Here is a 19,226-nt window from a genome sequence, read left to right on the forward strand (position 1 = left end):
ACAGTACAACAGACATTGGTCTTCTAGCTAATGCCGAATGTGAGAGAAAGACAGGGCCTAGAGAAAGTGACTTCACAGATATGTGGCATGCCTGGTTCCCTGAGTAAGACATGGGCACTGGTGCATATTTTTTAAGAATGAGATTTATTTATTTGAGAGAGAGAAAGAGAGAGAGTGCATGTGCATATGAGTGGGTAGAGGGGCAGAAGAAGAGAGAGGAGGAGAGGGAAAGGGGAAGAGAGAATTTTAAGCAGGCTTCCTGCTGAGCACAGAGCCCTATGTGGGGCTCGATCTCACACCTGAGATCATGACCTGAGCCAAAATCAAGAGTCAGACACTCAACTGACTGAGCCAGCCAGGTGCCCCTGGTGCAGAGTTTTAAAGCATTCCCTAAACACGTCTTTTTCCAAAGCTTAATTCTTTTTTTTTTTTTAAAGATTTTATTTATTTATTTGACAGAGAGAGATCACAGATAGGCAGAGAGGCCCGCAGAGAGAGAGAGAGAGAGAGAGAGAGAGAGAGAAGCAGGCTCCCCGCTAAGCAGAGAGCCCGATGGAGGACTCGATTCCAGGACCCTGAGATCATGACCTGAGCCGAAGGCAGCGGCTTAACCCACTGAGCCACCCAGGCGCCCCCCAAAGCTTAATTCTTCAGAGTTCTTGATAACAAAGAAATTACTTACTTTCCCTTCTGAATCACTGATAGAAGGCTCTGATAGCTGGGGAAGAGGCAGACAAAGCAGGACTTGACGGGTGATCCTTCGGTGATATTGTTGGGATTTTTTTTCCCCTCTCTTAACATATATTTACAATCTATATGAAGTCCTTGCCACATTTCCAATAAAGCCATGTCTAAAACCAACCAGGATCAACACAGCAAGAGCTTTAAGATGATACTATGGTATGGAATACCTCCCAGGTTTCAGAGGAGGCTCTGAGCTGTGCCCAAGTGAGGCAGACCAGACGGGTACTGCAAAGGCTTTGGAAATGAAACTACAGCCCTAAAAGTGGGCCAGGATGTGTGTTCTGAATGTAATCAGGTTAGCTGCCTACTAAAATAGAAGATTTAAATAAGAATCATAGTCCCATAATATAGTGATACTAAAAATGTCCAGCATACTATCTAAAATTACTGCTCATGCCAAGAACCAGGAAAATCTCAAACTAAATGAGAAAAGACAACCAACAGATATCAACACAGAGAAGGCACAGATGTTAGACTCATCCAAATGGGATTTTTAAGCAGGTGCTATAAAAATGTTCCTAAAAGCAATTACGAGTGGTTAAAAATATTGCTGACATTACCAAGTGCTGACAAGGACACAGAATGACTGGTTCTCAGATACCCTGCTGGTGGGAAAGAAAAATCATACAGCCACTCTGGAAAATGATCTGGCCGTTTTTATGAAGTTGAATATATACTTACCATAGGATTCAGCAATCTCACTCACTGGTTTTTACTTTGGAGAAAAGAAAATCTGTATATAGATGTACATAGCAGCCTTCTTTGTATTAGCCAAACACTGGAAACAACCCAAGTGCCCTTCAAAAGATGGAGGGATCAAAAAGCCTTGTAAATCCACACAGTGGAGTACTATTCAGTCATAAAAAGGAATGAACTACTGACCTACACAACACCTTGGATGGATCCCAAGGGTATTATGCTGAGTAAAAAACCCTAATCTGTGAAGTAATAACAAATATGTAGGTCTCTGACCCCGCTTCCTGACACTGAGCCCTAAAACCCTTTTAATAGGGCTGCTAGGCATCAGGGAAATACAAATCAAAACCACAATGAGATATCACCTCACACCAGTCAGAATGGCTAAAATCAACAAGTCAGGAAATGACAGATGCTGGCGAGGATGCGGAGAAAGGGGAACCCTCCTACACTGTTGGTGGGAATGCAAGCTGGTGCAGCCACTCTGGAAAACAGCATGGAGGTTCCTCAAAATGTTGAAAATAGAACTGCCCTATGACCCAGCAATTGCACTACTGGGTATTTACCCTAAAGATACAAATGTGGTGATCCAAAGGGGCACGTGCACCCAAATGTTTATAGCAGCAATGTCCACAATAGCCAAACTATGGAAAGAACCTAGATGTCCATCAACAGATGAATGGATCAAGAAGATGTGGTATATATACACAATGGAATACTATGCAGCCACCAAAAGAAATGAAATCTTGCCATTTGCGACAACATGGATGGAACTAGAACGTATCATGCTTAGTGAAATAAGTCAAGCAGAGAAAGACAACTATCATATGATCTCCCTTATATGAGGAAGTGGTGGTGCAACATGGGGGCTTAAGTGGGTAGGAGAAGAATCAATGAAACAAGATGGGATTGGGAGGGAGACAAACCATAAGTGACTCTTAATCTCAGAAAACAAACTGAGGGTTGCTGGGGGGAGGGGGGCTGGGAGAAGGGGGGTGGGGTTATGGACATTGGGGAGGGTATGTGCTTTGGTGAGTGCTGTGAAGTGTGTAAACCTGGCGATTCACAGACCTGTACCCCTGGGGATAAAAATATGTTTATAAAAAATAAAAAATTAAAAAAAAAAAGCCTTGTACATCCACACAGTGGAGTACTATTCAGTCATAAAAAGGAATGAACTACTGACCTACACAACACCTTTGATGGATCCCAAGGGTATTATGCTGAGTAAAAAAACCTAATCTGTGAAGTAATAACAAATATGTAGGTCTCTGACCCCGCTTCCTGACACTGAGCCCTAAAACCCTTTTAATAGGGCTGCTAGGAGAATCTTTTGTTCTAACATTTTCCCAGCTCCTGCCACAGAGCTCCTAAAAAACTCTTGTAATTTCCTAGGTGATAAGAGCACTGGAGCATCTTCTATTCTAGTATCTGGTCTTTGACTGTAGTTCCTGACAGAGTTCCCAAATCACTTGGCATTTCCTGGGTGACAGCAGTGTGTCTGTTTTAATGAGGTGATTCCACGTGGGCTCCTGGATGGGGGGTGGTCCCCAGAAAGACAAAGTCATGATCATAAGGTTGGGATGTTCAGGACCCTCCCCTGCCATTCTCTAGAGTAGGGACGGGGCTGGAAATAGAGTCAATGATCAGTGCTTACGTGATGAAGCCTCCATAACATTTCCCAAAGTATGGGGTTTGGAGAGCTTCTGGGTTGATGGACACATGTACATACCAAGAGTGTGGTGTACCCCACCTTCCACCTAAGAACAGGAACTCCTGTGCTTAGGACACTTCTAAGACCTTGCTCTATGTATCTCTTCATCTGTATCCTTTATCATACTCTTTATCATATAATAAACTGGTACACCTAAGTGTTTCCCTAAGTGAGCTGCTCTAGCAAACGGTCAAATCCAAGGTTGAGATGGGGTGGGTTATGGGAACCTCTAATTTGTAGCCAAGTCGGACAGAAGTCGTGGGTAACCTGGGGACCTACTATTTGCGACTGGCATCTGAACTGGGGGACAGTCTCTTGGGGCCAAGCCCTTAACCTGTGGGGTCTGGATTAATTTCAGTCAGTTTCAGAACTGAATTAAAATGAAGGACACCCAGCTGGTGTCAGAGAATTGCTTGATGCGAGGAAATAACCCAGACACACTTGGTGTCAGAAGTGCTGTTGAGTGTGGTAGTTGTGTGAGAGGAAAAGAGAATAACCTGGGGACCGGAGTTTCTCATAGACAGTCAGATACTGTATAATCCCATTTATATAAGACTCTCAAAAGGACAAGAATTATAGTCATGGGGAATGGATCGGTGGTTCAGAGTTAGGGGGAGGATGATTATTAAGGAGTAGCATGACGGGTGGAAAAGCACTTGTTTATCATGATTATGGCTGTGCTTATACACTTCCATACACATGATAAAATCTCCTAGAAACACACACACACACACACGTACACGCACACATAAACATACATAAAAACTGGTGAAAATCAAATAAGGCCTGCAGTTGAGTTAAGTGTTCCAATGTCAATTTCCTAGTTATGGTCATATAAGATATCATCACTGGGGGGGTAAGAATGGTGAAATGTACATGGGAATTTTACACTGTTTTTGCCACTTCTTTCTCTAAATTTTTTAAGATTTTATTTTTTATTTTTTGAAGATTTCATTTGTCAGTAATCTCTATACCCAACATGGGGCTTGAACCCACAACCCCGAGAGCAAGTGTTGCATGGTCTACCAACTGAGCAGGCCAGGTGCCACTTCCATGTGAGTCTAAAGCTATTTCAAAATAACAAGTTTACAAGACATCACTTCCACTCTACATGTTTGACTCTCCTGGGGGCTTCCTAATTCCAAATACCTCGAATCACTCACTGAGCCTCATTAGTTTTCCTTCCTTAAAATCTCTCAGTCTGAGTGTTTCTTTCCCACTTATACCTTTACTCCCTGGGTGCAGGCCCCTGTCACCTCCTGACTGGACAGCCACAGCTTCCACCAGTTCTCTCTGCCTCCAGTGCTTGTACCCCGAAAAGACAACCCACCTGCACACAGAGTCCAAAGGAATTGTATAAGCTTGCTGCTTGCACTGTATTGGCTCCCAAAAGCTTGCAGTCGCTTTTTACCATCTACACCGTAATATCTAAAGTCCTCAGTTTGGCATTTGGGACTGTATGTATTCGTCCCTCAAACCAGAATTCCCAGTCTCCTACCGTACAACCCTTCAAAGAGCTGACATTGGTACCAAACTAGTTTATTTCCTGTCCCCACCCCTATGTGCCATGAACACTTGGTGATGCTTTGCCTGTGCTCCCCCAGACCTTCCTGGACCTCCAGATGAGAGTGATCTCTCTTGTACCTCAATGGTTTCCCTGAGCCCATACTGCTGTGCTCATGCGATGCTTCTCCCCTATGACTTCTTTGAGCTTATCTGTGTGTTTATGTTGTATTGGTACCATCTGAAAACCTGTCTCGCAGCCTGACCATGCCTTTCTCTCTTTGGTGTGACTGATTTTTCCAAAAGTCAAATTGACTAGCCTGACGGCAACACCCTTTTCATGTTTTATTACAGTCAATGTACATTAGGGTCTACAGATGAAGGCTACAAAAGGTGTGAAAAGAGCTCAGTCATCCGTAAAGAAAGTACAATTTTAGTTGGTCTCATTTTTGCTGGAATGAATATTCATAGCAAACACCACTAATTTAGATAAAGACATTAAATATAATTTGACAATCATAAGACATTCACATATTACTTGGTCTATTTACTCAAATTCTTTTTCGATAAGACATCATTGAATAGGACATTTTCTTGTGGTTTTACCAAGAAAATAAGTCTTTTTTTTTTCTTTTGACACCCAGTCATGGTATTATCACTTTGGGTACTCTTTACTACAAGGACATTCATCATCTTATTTCTTCGCTTTGTAGTTACGCAGGATTTTTCATATACAAACTACAGCTTAAATTTAGTCTTTACAAAATTAACATCAATTTCATCCACAGCAATGATTCACAAGTATACACGGACAAGTATTTGCTAGATAACATTCTCATGGAATTCTTCCATCTCCAGATGGCACCTAAGCAGTGAAGGTAAATTGTAGCTCAGACATGGCACATGATTCTGAGCTCAAACAGCCTTCTGGAACTTTTTCATTTAACTTACTAACATTTTTTGTCTATTGTCTTTCTGGTGCCAGAAATCTATTATGTATTAAGATCAGATTATTTAGAACAAGAACTACAATCACTGCAGGGAGAAGGGTTCCAAAAATAAATGTTAGTCAAGATATGCATGATAATGAGAGCCAAATTTTCTAAATGATCTTAAACATGACTAATATGGCTGCCATTTTCATTGTCCTTTGGCATTTAAATTAGCTTCTGATGAATAAAAGATTCCCATTGTGGAGAAACTGAGATAGGCAAAAGAGAAATAGGAGTCCCCTGTACACTGGTCATTTCTGGGAGAAAAAAATTACTAAGAATGTCTCTAAAAACTGCTTACCTACTCTTTTCGGGGGGAAATCAGGAATAACTAAAACCAAATATTTCAGTCAAGAATAACTAGAACTGTGTATCAGAGTTGAATGCAGATTTGATAAATAATATTATTTTTTAAAAGATCTATTTATTAATTTGAGGCAGGGAGGGGCAAAGGGAGAGGGAGAAGAGTCTTGAGCAGACTCCACACTGAGCACAGAACCTGATGTGAGGCTCTATCTCATGACCCCGAGACCAGGACCTGAGCTGAAACCAAGAATCGGTGCTTAACCCACTGCCCCACCCAGGTGACCTGATAAGTAAAATTCTTAAGGGAGACTCAGGATCCACGGGAATCTCAAAACTGTTCTCTAATATCATCATCCACGTCACCGCCACTAAGACACATTAGTAATTTACATTTTAATATATCTTATTGTTTTTTCATAATTTCTAGGGGAGTAACATAGTATAATATAATGAACATTCATTTGTTCATTCATTAAACAGTAACTAATAATTATTGAGCACCTACTATATGCCAGATACTTTCAAGAGTGCTGGACAGAAGTGAACTGACAACCCCAAATTCCCACCCTTCTGCAGCTTGTATTTTACAGGGGGTAAATAGACTACGAACAAGTAAAATATAGGTATGTCTTATGGTGACAAATGTCATGGAGAAAACTAAGGCAGGGAAGGGGGACTTGGCATACTGGTGGCAGGGGGCATTCCTTCTTCCTAATTTTAAACTAAGTAGACAGGAAAGCTCTTACTAAGAAGCTGACAGCTAAGCGAAGATCTGAAGGTGGTAAAGGAAGAAACCATGACTATACCTGGGGAAGAGCGTTCTCTGGAAAGAGTATGACAAACACAGGGGCACTGAAGCCAGAATGAGCCTGGTGTCTGAGGAACCACAATGAGGCCAATATGTGGAGAACAGACTAAGAGGAGAGTAGTAGGGGGCGAAATCAGAAAGGTATTAGGGGGCGAGCTATACCCTGGGTTAAGAAAGAATCACTTTGGCGAGAGGCTTAGTCTAAAGATAAAAATTCAGGACTCTGAACAGAGTACAAATAGTACTTAAGACCATTAAAATTAAATGAGGTCTCCAAGGGCCAGAGTGGAGACAGAGCAAAAGAGCAGCAAGGATGGGTACAGTCAACTTAGTTCTAGGAGTTTTGCTATCTAGAAGAACAGAAGCTGGAAGAGGTTGTAGGGTTAGGGTGTGTGTGCGTGTGTGTGTGCGCGCGCGCATGCGTGCATGCGTGTGCACTCACGTGCGTGTGTAATAAAAATAAGAAGTAGCATATTAGATTGAAGAGAGAGAGGAGAGCAGTGATGCAAGAAAGGGGATATTGCTGTAGTGATGTCCTTGAGTAAGGAAAAGACAGAGGATCTCGCATGAAAAGGAAAGTGTCGTGGTAGGCTCAGTTAAAATCCTGATTCCATTACTGACAACTTCTGTGACTTGGGGCAAGATTCTCCACCTCTGAGCCTCTGTTTTCTCCTGTACAGAGAATTTGCTGGAATTACTGTAGAATGTCTTAATCAAACAGCGCTGTTTCATTCAAGTCCCAAGTTACATTTTCCTTAATACTCATTTGCAAGATGGGATAGAGAAAGAATTTTAAAAATCAAGCTTCTTCCTAAAACAATAAATCCGTATTTAGTTATCTACGGAAATAAAAATAATGTTATGAACCACACAGTCACACCCAAAATAAAGATCACAACTTTGTGTCATAAACACAGCCACACTTCCCTTGTTCCTGTTGCACAGCTTTGGGACAAGGGTCAGTGGAGAACAAGCACGCCTTCCTCCCTGATTTGTTCAGCCTTAATCTGCCTCTGTTCCCTCTGATGGCTGACTGTCATTAGAATGGTGTATTTTCTACTCAGGTATTTACAGAGGCTGTCTGGAAACAGCAAACAAGATGGACAAAACTCCAAAAAAGTGCTCAGAAAAGAGGCGGGAAGAGGTGCCCTCTAGAGCAAGACATTCTTGTCGCCGGAAGTGTTCACACAAGGTGTAGTGGGCCACGTACGCGCCCCCTTACCTTAAGCCATGGGTGATTCAGTGCTTCATAAACAGTGATCCTTTCCGCTGGATCGAGCATCAGCATGCGACGGACTAGGTCTTTGGCACTTTCAGAGATATGGCTCCACTGCCTTGGATTCATCTGAAGAGAAGGAGAGGAAAATTCCACAGTTATTGTCCAGTGAGAAGTTCACGTTCACTATGATGTAACACTCCTATGCTATTTTGATGTGAATAAAATTCTTGAAGAAGAGAAATCTGATTCTAAAGCCTTGCTTTCTAAGGAAGAGGACAAAGGCAGGCTTTGGTGGCTGTTGCTCCGTCTGTGAAATTTTGCGTCAGTAAATATCCCTTACATATGATCTTATTGTCACATAAGTTATACTATTTTTTTAAAATATTTTTTAAAAATATTTTATTTCTTTAATTGACAGACAGAGATCACAAGTAGGCAGAGAGGCAGGCATAGAGAGAGGAGGAAGCAGGCTCCCTGCTGAGCAGAGAGCCCAATGTGGGGCTCGATCCCAGGACCCTGGGATCATGACCTGAGCTGAAGGCAGCGGCTTAACCCACTGAGCCACCCAGGCACCCCAAGTTATACTATTTTTAATAACTGAAGAACAGAATATTCCTGACTGCAGTTTCTATCTTAGCTAAAGAGACTAGATACTTTGCTCTAGGAAAGGACTAATAAAATTTTTATTTGTTTATTTAGTTTTTAAAGATTTTATTTATTTATTTGACAGAGAGAGAGAGAGAGAGAGAGATCATGAGGAGGCAGAGAGGCAGGCAGAGAGAGAGGGGGAAGCAGGCTCCCTGCTGAGCAGAGAGCCTGATGTGGGGCTCGATCCCAGAACCCCGAGATCATGACCTGAGCCAAAGGCAGAGGCTTAGCCCACTGAGTCACCCAGGCATCCCTGAAATTGTATTTTTGAGGCTGGCTGGTAGTATGTGCAATACAGATGAAATCAGGTTGGCTATCTGTTGCTAGGTACTGAAGCTGGGAGTTCACTGTACTGTTATCTCTGCTACTTTTCTTTGAAATTTTCAATAATAAAAAGCATAGAAATAAATTCTGACAGAATCACAGCACAGTGCATGTGTATACATATGTACATATGTATATATATACATATGCACACACATATCTATGAAAGGCCACCAGGTTTATCACTGTAGAGAGAGCAATACTTCAAACAAAGCTGCTGAAAACATGGGGCTTTCATATTAAAAAAAAAAAAAGCTGTGAATATAAATGAAAGGAAAGGTTAGCCAAGTAAAAGAGTAAATAAGTTATTAACCTCAAAGCTTCACACCTCCAGGCGCAGAAATTATGATACAGCTGTCATGTCCTTCTGACTTACTACACTACTAAGAATGGGGTTTTTAAAATCGCTTAATTTTTGGCATGTGTGAACAGTTCAAATTCCTTACAAGGAATCAAACAAACAAACTATTCAGTGCTTTACAAAAAGAGAAAATGAAAAACCAGAGGCTGCTGGAACAACAGTTTGTCTTGGAAACCAGGAAGTTAGCAACTGAACTGACACAAAGGGAGAATTCTATTATTAGCAAATGCTTAGTGCTCCAAAAGGCAGGTGGTAAATTTCATTACATGGTACCATGCCATAAGGCACTGTGAGGATAAAATGAGTTCATAGGTGTGCTTAGCACAGTTCCCGGCACATACTAAGTGCTAGGTATGAGGCAGATATCATTACTGCTAGTATTATTATTATGCTGGTGCATGGCTAATTGTGTTTGTTTTCCTATGTTAGTATCTGTGATGTCACTCGGCCAGATTGGACCAGAAAGCCATGGCCATGTATTCCTCAGAGCCACTCACAACTTCCAGGGATTGGAGGGGGAGGACTACTTACAAACAGTTTCTTGAGACATTTAGTTACCCTGGAAGGATTAATTTTATTCCCCTGTGGTCCAGTGACTCTAAGAGAAGCAGAAAAACCTGTATTTCAAACATCTTTCTCCGTCAAAGAATTTGGGCATATATCTTCGTCCAACTAAAGAACAAGGCGAAGCTGCAGGCCCTTCCTTATAAGCTGGAGATAGCACGAGGTGGAAAAGGAAAGTGGAATTCATTCCCACCTGCAACCCCGAAGCTACTTCGCCTTTCATTTCTCTCCCCACCCCTTCTTCTTGAAGTCCCATGTAAAATTCTAACATTACTGAGGAAATGAAAAGAAAACTTAACAGGCCTCAGAGTTTTGTTGGAGTCTGGTGCTACATGGACCTGTGTGTCTGGTTTTGCCAGGCATGGCTGCAAAATGAAACAGGGCTTGTGTTGAATAGAAAGTATGGGTTTCAGTAACATGGGGCAGAAAAAGAACTCCCCCAACATCAGCTGTGCGGAGCTGGTATACAGCACACATGCTCCCCCATGTTTCCCGTAGACAGCATTTGAGTCTTTGGCCATACGTGGCAGTATAGGGCCACAGAGTGTAAGAGCTGGGGCAGCGAGACCGCCCTTGAGCTTGTTTATTTCCAAGCATTCCTTGGGTCTTTTTGGTATAGCCACTCAGAGTGTCACTGATGAATTTTTAGTTTTTTAATAGGGAAAGTAATAATATGTTAATCACAAGTCTGTGAATAGTCTATGCAGTTTCCAAGCCACAGTAGCCAAAGAGCAAGAATGTTTAAGTCCCACCACATGGCTCGAAATTATATTATGACATGCAGTTGTGATTCTGGCATTTCAGTTTATCCTGGGATGTAAGTGGCCAATTTTTCAGCTGTGCTAGCTGACTACATCAAATGGAACAACATGTGTGGTAAAGCAAAAATAAATAAATAAATAAATAAAGGCAGATACTAAGTGTGAAATAAAGAATTACTAAATCACTGGGATGAAATTTCCATTTGCACTTTGCAAACTAGGCAAAAAGCTTTAAAAACGAAGCCCTTTCCTCCAGTTACACAAAGGGCCAAAGAAGTTTATTTTCCAGCTTAGCCTAAAGAGGAGATTTGGTCACTGCACAGAGAATGGATACCTTCACATCTGGGCTCACATCTGTTGTGAACACCTCACCCAGGGTAAAATAAAAGGTCAAATTCTATCACAATAAATTCCAAGGGTCATTCCAAATTCTTCCCCTGAACTAGAATTTTATTTGAAATAAGTAGGGCACTAAACAGGGCAGTTTTGCTAAAAGGACTGGCTTTGTGAATCTAAGGGCCCAAGACTTGGAACTATTGACTTGCACGTACAGATACTGTATCAAAGAGACCAGGGTCCCTGTTTTTATAGCCTAAACATGGGGTCGCATTCCAAACATGTGGGACAGAGTTCAGCTGCAGCACAGAGGGAGGGGGAAGGCCAAGGTCGTTTCAAAGCCAGTCTCCTGTCTTCTGCCTAGATGACAGTGCAGCTGATAGTGATTCAGAAATTTGCTTGAGGTCCATACTGTCTAAAAAGGCTAGGGCATCAATGACGTCAGCAAAGAACTATTCTCTGACTGGGTAACTATGTGATAATCAGGAAGTCCAGATAGTGACTTCCTATTTTCCAGAATAATTTAATCTCAATGGAAAAATAAAACATTCATAATATATTACCTTATATTTTCCTTTAATAATGCCTTCGAACAATCTTTCCTTGGTTCCATAAAAAGGCAAGCAACCACTTAGCAGGATAAAAAGGATCACGCCACAACCCCAGACATCTACAGGTTTTCCATAAGGCTCTCTTTTGACGACTTCTGGGGCCATAAAATGAGGTGTTCCAACGCGTCCTACATTTAAAACATCAAGGAAAAATGTTCACATAAAATGGCGTTTTGTTCCTCATATGAAAACTGAAAATAGAACAGTAATAGTCTGAAGGAAAAGTATAACAATATAAACATTCTCTTACTACCACCTTTCTCTTCCAAAAAAGGCAGAAGGAAAAAAATTATTTAATCACTCTTGAAAATATTGAGCCCAGGATTGTACTTTGTTGTCATCGTCATCTTTTATTTTTTTCCTTAAAATTTTAAGTCATCTCTACAGACAGCATGGCGCTTGAACTCACAGCCGTGAGATCAGGAGTCAATGCTCACCACTGAGTCAGCCAGTGTCTTTCTAACACTGGTACTGTGTATTTTATTAAGCCCGGTGCATGGTACTTACCTATTTCTTGTTTAATGAAGAAGTTGTTTAAATTTTTTAATTTTTACATTTGAAAATCACTAAAAATACAGAGTAGGGGCAGGGCTGCGAGGGCAGGAGTGAGAAGACAACTTCTGACTGCCAAAAACTACATCTAATGCAAACTAGATCTACAAACTACATCTAATGCAGAGAACTTTCCTTTAGAATATGACCCAGAATCTGAAATCCTGTTCAACTGTTTTAGGAATCAATTGTAGCAATTAACAATGCTTAGTAATATTTTGTTCTATAGGATTTTTTAAGCTTCCTCTGAATGTTAACATTTAGCGAGAATGAGAGCAGACACAGAACTTAAAGCAAAGCAAAGTTATGAAGCTCCTCTCATTCAATCTCCTTTGGCCTCTACCTTCTTTAAAGAGTTTTCTCGCACCCCCACCCAGCAATATTAGCTTTCAATATTAGCTTTCAAATAACTGATAGCAGTTATTTGCACACTGGTAATCATCTTTAACTCAGTCTTTTCTTCTCTTGTGTGCAGGCCCAGCCTTCTCCTCCTTTTCTCCCTCCTTCCCCTGCACCTTCTCTCTCATCACATGGAGTCCAAGGTAGTTTTTACTTTGAAGACTGCACAATATGTTAGCTAGAGCTCAGAACTGTGGTTTACAGTTTAAAAAAAAAAAAAGACCTTACAGATCTTCTAATCCAGCTAGAGAAAACATACCATAAAATCCAGTTAGTGACTGTCAAAACTCGGTTGGGATGGTGAAGGATAAACCAACTCTTACATTGTGAACTGGGGATATTCCTTTACTGTGGATCATTATGGCTCCTCTCTTCCCACATAATGGAAGAGGTTAACTTTGAAGTGCAGAGAATGGAAATATTTTCATTTAAAATATGCAGTAGAGCAGTGAGAACTGTAGTGGTTAGAAGGGGAGATTTTTATTCCACACTGCCCCATCTTGCTTGCTCTGGTAACATAAAAAAGCTCAAATGATGACAGCTAAGCTTTGTACTTCATGAAATGCCTTGGACAGACCTGGGCTGCTGAAGATATTTGCCTCGTGCTGATGGCAGGAGCTGGGAAAAGCAGGGCCAGAGATCAAGGTACCAGTGAGGGTGTGGGTGCTATGGCATCAGGCTGGCACCTTCTTATATTTGGGATGATGTTTTGAAATTCAACTTGACTCCTACCACTTCCTACACAAGAAAGAGCTGAACAACTCAAAAAGGAGGTTCTCTCCCTTTATCTGGACCAAAGACTATCCGTTCTGGAGAATTAGTGTTCATCCTTAGGGAACATACATGTCTTTTGGTTCAAGAATTTACTCACAGATGATGGGAGAAAGAATATATAGGAATGAAATTTTTACAGTATTTTGTGCAGATCAAATGTGAAGGACTAGAGTTAACCTTCAGTGTACACCAATCTTCCTGGACTCCTTGTTTGTGATAGTTTGACTTTTCCTTCTTTGCCGTCACTTGATTTTTATGACTTTGACTTCCTGTTCTTAGAATTTCGTGGTCAATTACCAAACCAAATAAAATGTCACTGTGTATGACATACTTCAGATAAACATTTAAATATTTAAACGTTAGACTTTGGGATAATATAATAAAACCTCAATGCCTAGAACCTCAGGTAAGGAGCTGTTTTGAATAGCCAGGACTTGAATCTTTATACATCCAAAGCTTTTAAAAATAATTTTGGATGGTTCTCTCTTTACAATTTTCTTTTCTTTTTTTTTTAAAGATTTTATTTATTTATTTGACAGAGATCACAAGTAGGCAGAGAGGCAGGCAGAGAGAGAGAGAGAGAGGAGGAAGCAGGCTCCCTGCTAAGCAGAGAGCCCGATGCGGGGCTCGATCCCAGGACCCTGAGATCATGACCTGAGCTGAAGGCAGAGGCTTAACCCACTGAGTCACCCAGGTGCCCCTCTTTACAATTTTCTGACTTCTTTTATATAAGATGCTGCAAATAATGCAGACTTTTCTTGATGACTCCGGATTGTCTTGTGGCTATCAAAGAAAGAACTATGCTACAGAACAGGAACACCCTCAGGAACTTCACAGATAAGCAAGGATTGAGTTCTTCAGTATTAAAAGAGGGTTGTGCTTTCTACATTTTGGTATTGCTCAACGTACTTTTTCTGTCAGGCTTTCGTGTCTTTTCTCTCACTGTGTTTCTTCTAGCCTTGTCTTCTCCTAATTTGTTGCATAAAATCTGCTATTAACCAGAATCTGATCAGCAAGCAGGCTCTTTCATTTAGTGACAATTTCCCAAGTTCCTGCTTGGGTTCTAGACACAGCGGGAGATACTGTGGACATACAGAGGGTTAAACCATGATGCTTCTTGCCCTCATAAAGCTCAGTCTTTGATATGATTACAAGTCCCTGCATAGAATACTACATGGAGGTATGCAGCCCAGATAGCTACAGTAATATGGAAGAGAAGGAATAGGGTTATCGAACTTGGGAGGGTGAAGGCCAGCTTGCTTTTAAGGAGGGAGGTTTGTCAGCTCAGTCTCTCAGTCTTCAGGAGCAGTAAGAGTTAAACAGATAGAGAAAATGACCAAAGGTATTCCAACCAGAGGGAGTAGCAGATGCCTGGTATGAAGGCACATGAATCCATAGAACTATGAAAAATGGCAGCATGCCAACTTTACAGAGTATGTTCTTAGATGCTCATTTGAGGGGACCATGAATGGGTATTAAGGTCAACAAATGTCTGGCTCCAAAAATAATTTTTTTGTAGGTTCTGAGTTGTCTTCTGGATAGATGAATTTTCCAAATAGCAGAATTTCAGATAGGTTAAGTGCAAATACATGTAACATGTAAGCGGTTTCTACTATATGGAACATATAAAGGAGAGAATCCTTTTCTATTTCCATTCTACTGAGTAATCAGATTCCAACTGACAGGAAAATAGTTTTCTGTTAATAAGCATTAGCAAATGAGCTAATATTAGAATAATTTCACAAGGACCTTAAACAATAAGAAAACTTTCTCTAAGAGAAATCATTTATCCCTTATCTATATATGTTGTATTTTTAAAGACGCTGTAATGCTTGAAGTAGTTATTTCAAGACTGTAAGGAAACATATGTTAAGACATGACATTTTGACCATCAGAAAGTATTTTAATTCTAGAAGCACTGAGAAAAATGAATTTTGTATAACTGATACACTGTAGGTTCAAAAACAGCTTTATAAACATACAATTTAGGAGAAAGGCTCAAGGATTTTAGGAAAGTAGATTAATGTGGAGAAGATGTTTAGATAAATCTAATGAGTCTGTTTTTCCCCTTCTCAAGATGCACCGTAAAATATGAAGCTGATACCATGTTGAATCCTAACAGGATATGGATCCAGATAAAGAGAAACAAAGCCATATGCATGGCTAGTATAGACCATATGAAAGGACATTTCATTTCACCCCCTTAGTCTTGGGGATGTAAACATCAGAAGTTACTTGTTTTAACTGTGTAGTCTTTAAAAAAAATAGATTTATTTATTTTTATTTGAGAGTGAGAGAGAGAGAGAGAGAGAGAGAAGCAGAGAGTCCCAAGGAGACTCCCTGGTGAGCGTGAAGCCTGGTGGGGCTTGACCTCATGACCCTGATCATGATCTGAGCTGAAACCAAGAGCCAGATGCTTAACCAACTGAGCCACCCAGGCACCCCTGTAATTGTGTAGAGGTGATTCTGTACAAATGCCAGATTTGAGTTAGTTTAATAGCAACAACTGTATAAAAACAACGTGGGAGCTGTAATTGACTATAAGATCAGTATAAGCCAGTGGTGTTATGTGGCTATCCAAGAAGCTAATGCTATTTGGGGAGCCTAATAGAAATGTAAGACCCACAGCAAAAGAGGCAATAGCCCCCAGTTCCTGTGTGCTGGACTGTACCTATGGTTGTGCTCAGTTTTGGCTCCATCCTTTGCACACTGTGAGATTCTGTACCAGTTTATATGAGGAAGGGCTACATTAACCTAGCCAAGTTGATCTGGATAAGACTTTCTGGGTCCGTGATATCGTCTTTAAACACTGAGTGGTTATCATCTGGAAGGATTAAAATTCTTCAGCGTGGCTCCAAAAGTCACAATTAGCACCACTGGGTGGAAGTGATAAGATGACAGATTTCTGTTCAATGTGAAGATAAGTGTTTCAGTACTTAAGGAGCTTTCTAAAAATGTAAATACAGTTCTGGAACACATTGAATTCTTTGCTATGTGGGGAATTAAACTTGAGCTCAGCTTTTTGCTGGAAATTTTATGAAGGAAATGTGATCATTGGTTTTAAGACTGGGGAAGTTAAGGCCCCCTTGGAATCCTGAGATTCAGTGATTTTTTTCCTAAAGATTTTATTTATTTGACAGAAAGAGAGACAGCGAGAGAGGGAACACAAGCAGTGGGAGTAGGAGAGGGAGAAGCAGGCTTCCTGCTGAGCAGGGAACCCAATGCAGAACTGGGTCCCAGGATCCTGCGATCATGAGCTGAGCTGAAGGCAGATGCTTAACGACTGAGCCACCCAAGCGCTCCAGACTCAATGATTCTATGATTAAATGATGTGCTACTACCTGATCCTATGATCAGTCCTAATCACAGATGGAAGTTTTCAATTAGGGAAAAAAAATCAGTTTTTAAAGCTATACTGAACTTGCTATTCTTCATATTATTGGAAATGATTAGCTTGAAAAGATGCAAAATTAGAAGAAAATCTAAACATAATTTTAGAGGGCAATATGATGAAATAACAATTTTAAGAATACAACTCTGACTCCTGGCTCATTTTTCAGAAGATGGTCTATGTTAATGTTGCTTTGATGTGTTAATAATAGTGTATCAAATTAGATGAAATATCCTGTGTAATGGATTGTTGTTTTGATATTTATCATTTGTCAGGTATTTGAACTTAATGTAAGTATTCATGGAGGATGACAGGTTCAAATATGTTCTGCAGGCATTTTTTATATTTTTTGAAGGCTGGCAGTATCTGGAGATGGAAAATTGAAGGCATTGACTAGAAGACTGATAATCTGTAGACTAGAGAACTAAGTCACTTGCAAAACTAAGGAACAGAACTAAAAACAGGGCAGCATTCTGTGCTGGAGTCTATTGAAGAGAATAAATAAAAACCCAAATTCTTGAATCTGGAATTAGCATCCACCTCTGCATGCTACTGGAGAGAATTTCTATTTTTAACTTTTCTACTTCTTTTTTCTGGCAGGGGAGTTTTCTAATTATGTTTTGCTTTGGCTAATAATAAAAATCAGTCTGCACTTACATCTGCTTGCTCTTCCCAGATACACAGATTGATGGCTTGGTCAGGACTCTTTCACAAATAAAAAGAGGAAAACACTATGAAATTAAACACTAGTCGCTAATGTAAACCTGAAAGTGGTTAATCTACATGTTTTAAAATGGACTTCATTTGGCCAGTTCAACTTTATTTTTAAGTAAGTTTTATGCTCAATGAGGGGCTTGAAGTCACAACCCCAAGATCAAGAGCTGTGTGCTTCACTGACGGAGCCCGCCAGGTGCCCCTGGCCAGTTCAACCTTAAAAGTCGCTTTGCCCCAGATAACACCTTTATCCAACACTGTTTTAATCTCTGTATGCAGGGTCACTTATACAAAGAGTATAAGCACAGAGTCTATTCTTCTTTTTTTTTTTTAAGATTTTATTTATTTATTTGATACAGAGAGAGGCAGGCAGATAGAGAGGTGGAGACAGTCTCCCTGCTGAGCAGAGAGCCCAATGCGGGGCTCGATCCCAGGACCCTGAGATCATGACCTGGGCTAAAGGCAGAGGCTTAACCCACTGAGCCACCAAGGCGCACCATATTCTTAAGGTACTAAAATTCTAGTCATAATTAACAGTTATTAAATTCAAAATTGTGTTAGCACCTTCTTGTGGGGGGAAGTTTGGGGAGATGGAATTGGTAGGAAATGTTGAGGATGGGCTAATATTTAGTTTGAAAGTTTTACACTAGGCTGAAAGTGACCAGGTTTTGAAGGAAATGTTTTAAAAAATGTTCTTACCTCCAGCTACAAGTCCAGACTCCCCTAATTGAATAGCTACCCCAAAGCCCCCAAGTTTAACAGGTGCCGAGTTTTCCTTTGAGGCGAGGAGAACACAGTGGGGCTGGAAAGAAAAACAGAAAAACAACAAACCAAAGATAAGGATTAATTGGACATGAGCAATTCAATTTACACAAAACTGAATAACATGACCATGCAGTAATACATTAAAAACTCCTGGAATTATTTTGGATGCTTGAATTATTTGTGCTACTCTCACTTCTGGTTGATTTCTCTAAAGACTTACCTGTTTTATCCAATGTTTTTCAGGAATTATTTCCTTCTAAGATTAGGTATGGTGCTAAGAATTACTCAGGAAGCAAGCATGTTAAAGTATGGCAGATGAGTTTTCTAACTTTTCAAGCGATATTCTCTCCTTTTTTTTTTTTTTTTGAGTGATAGTCTACATTTAAGGAAAAATATTTTTTTACACCTCTTGCCAAAATGTTTCTTGAGACCTCTGACTTTACCTACAGAGCCACTGTATCTTAGTCCTTGGCTCGTTCTTTGTCTACCTACCCTCCCACCATCCTCTTGCTTTTTTTAAAATTCATTCCATCCCTAAGTAAGAAGAGCCAGATTTAATGACTTTAATTGAACCTGGATCCCAGGGAGTTCAATGTTCTCCCTGGGCATGTCTTTTCTCTGGACCTGCCCTTTGTCTTTGTGGGAATGGGAAGGGAGAGAGGTGATGACTTGGCTGGCCTCTGGTCCAAGGCAAAGCATCCTTCCCAAGGAGTAGCTGTGTGACCAGGGCTCCCTAAGAATCATCTGCCTCATGGTCACAATGAGAGTTTCTCTGTAGGACCTGGTCTCAGGAAAGCACTGAACTGTGCAGACCTTTGGTCTCTGCTCAAATACTACACTCCCCAATATGACTGATATCACATATGACCTGCTTTTAAAATATGGGTTCGTGAAAAAAAAAAAAAAAAAGCAAGCTTCTTCAGGCATGGAAGAGAATAGTATTTTTGTTCTTTCCCATACTTGTTCATTTATAACATGACACAGTTTTAGCTCAGGTTTAGCCTGTATGATAGTGGCCCCCTGCCCCCCAAATCCAAAGCTCTG

At 40.6% G+C, this 19,226-nt stretch overlaps 1 protein-coding gene across 13 annotated transcripts in view; it reads right to left on the minus strand.

Annotated features, from left to right (window-relative positions):
• The window catches only part of CASK (calcium/calmodulin dependent serine protein kinase), a 362,863-nt gene that overhangs the window by 115,205 nt on the left and 228,432 nt on the right, over nt 1–19,226 (minus strand). For all 13 annotated transcript variants that reach the window (XM_013057510.2, XM_004754920.2, XM_045089473.1 and 10 more), the window contains exons 6-8: nt 18,117–18,219; nt 11,540–11,715; nt 7,986–8,108 (exon numbers count right to left, since the gene is read on the minus strand). In XM_013057510.2, coding sequence (XP_012912964.1) covers nt 7,986–8,108; nt 11,540–11,715; nt 18,117–18,219 — 402 coding nt within the window. The remainder of the gene's footprint in view (nt 1–7,985; nt 8,109–11,539; nt 11,716–18,116; nt 18,220–19,226) is intronic.

This window comes from Mustela putorius, unplaced genomic scaffold (assembly GCF_011764305.1).
Source record: "Mustela putorius furo isolate JIRA1106 unplaced genomic scaffold, ASM1176430v1.1 tig00003836_pilon_pilon_pilon, whole genome shotgun sequence".
Taxonomy (NCBI): domain Eukaryota; kingdom Metazoa; phylum Chordata; class Mammalia; order Carnivora; family Mustelidae; genus Mustela; species Mustela putorius.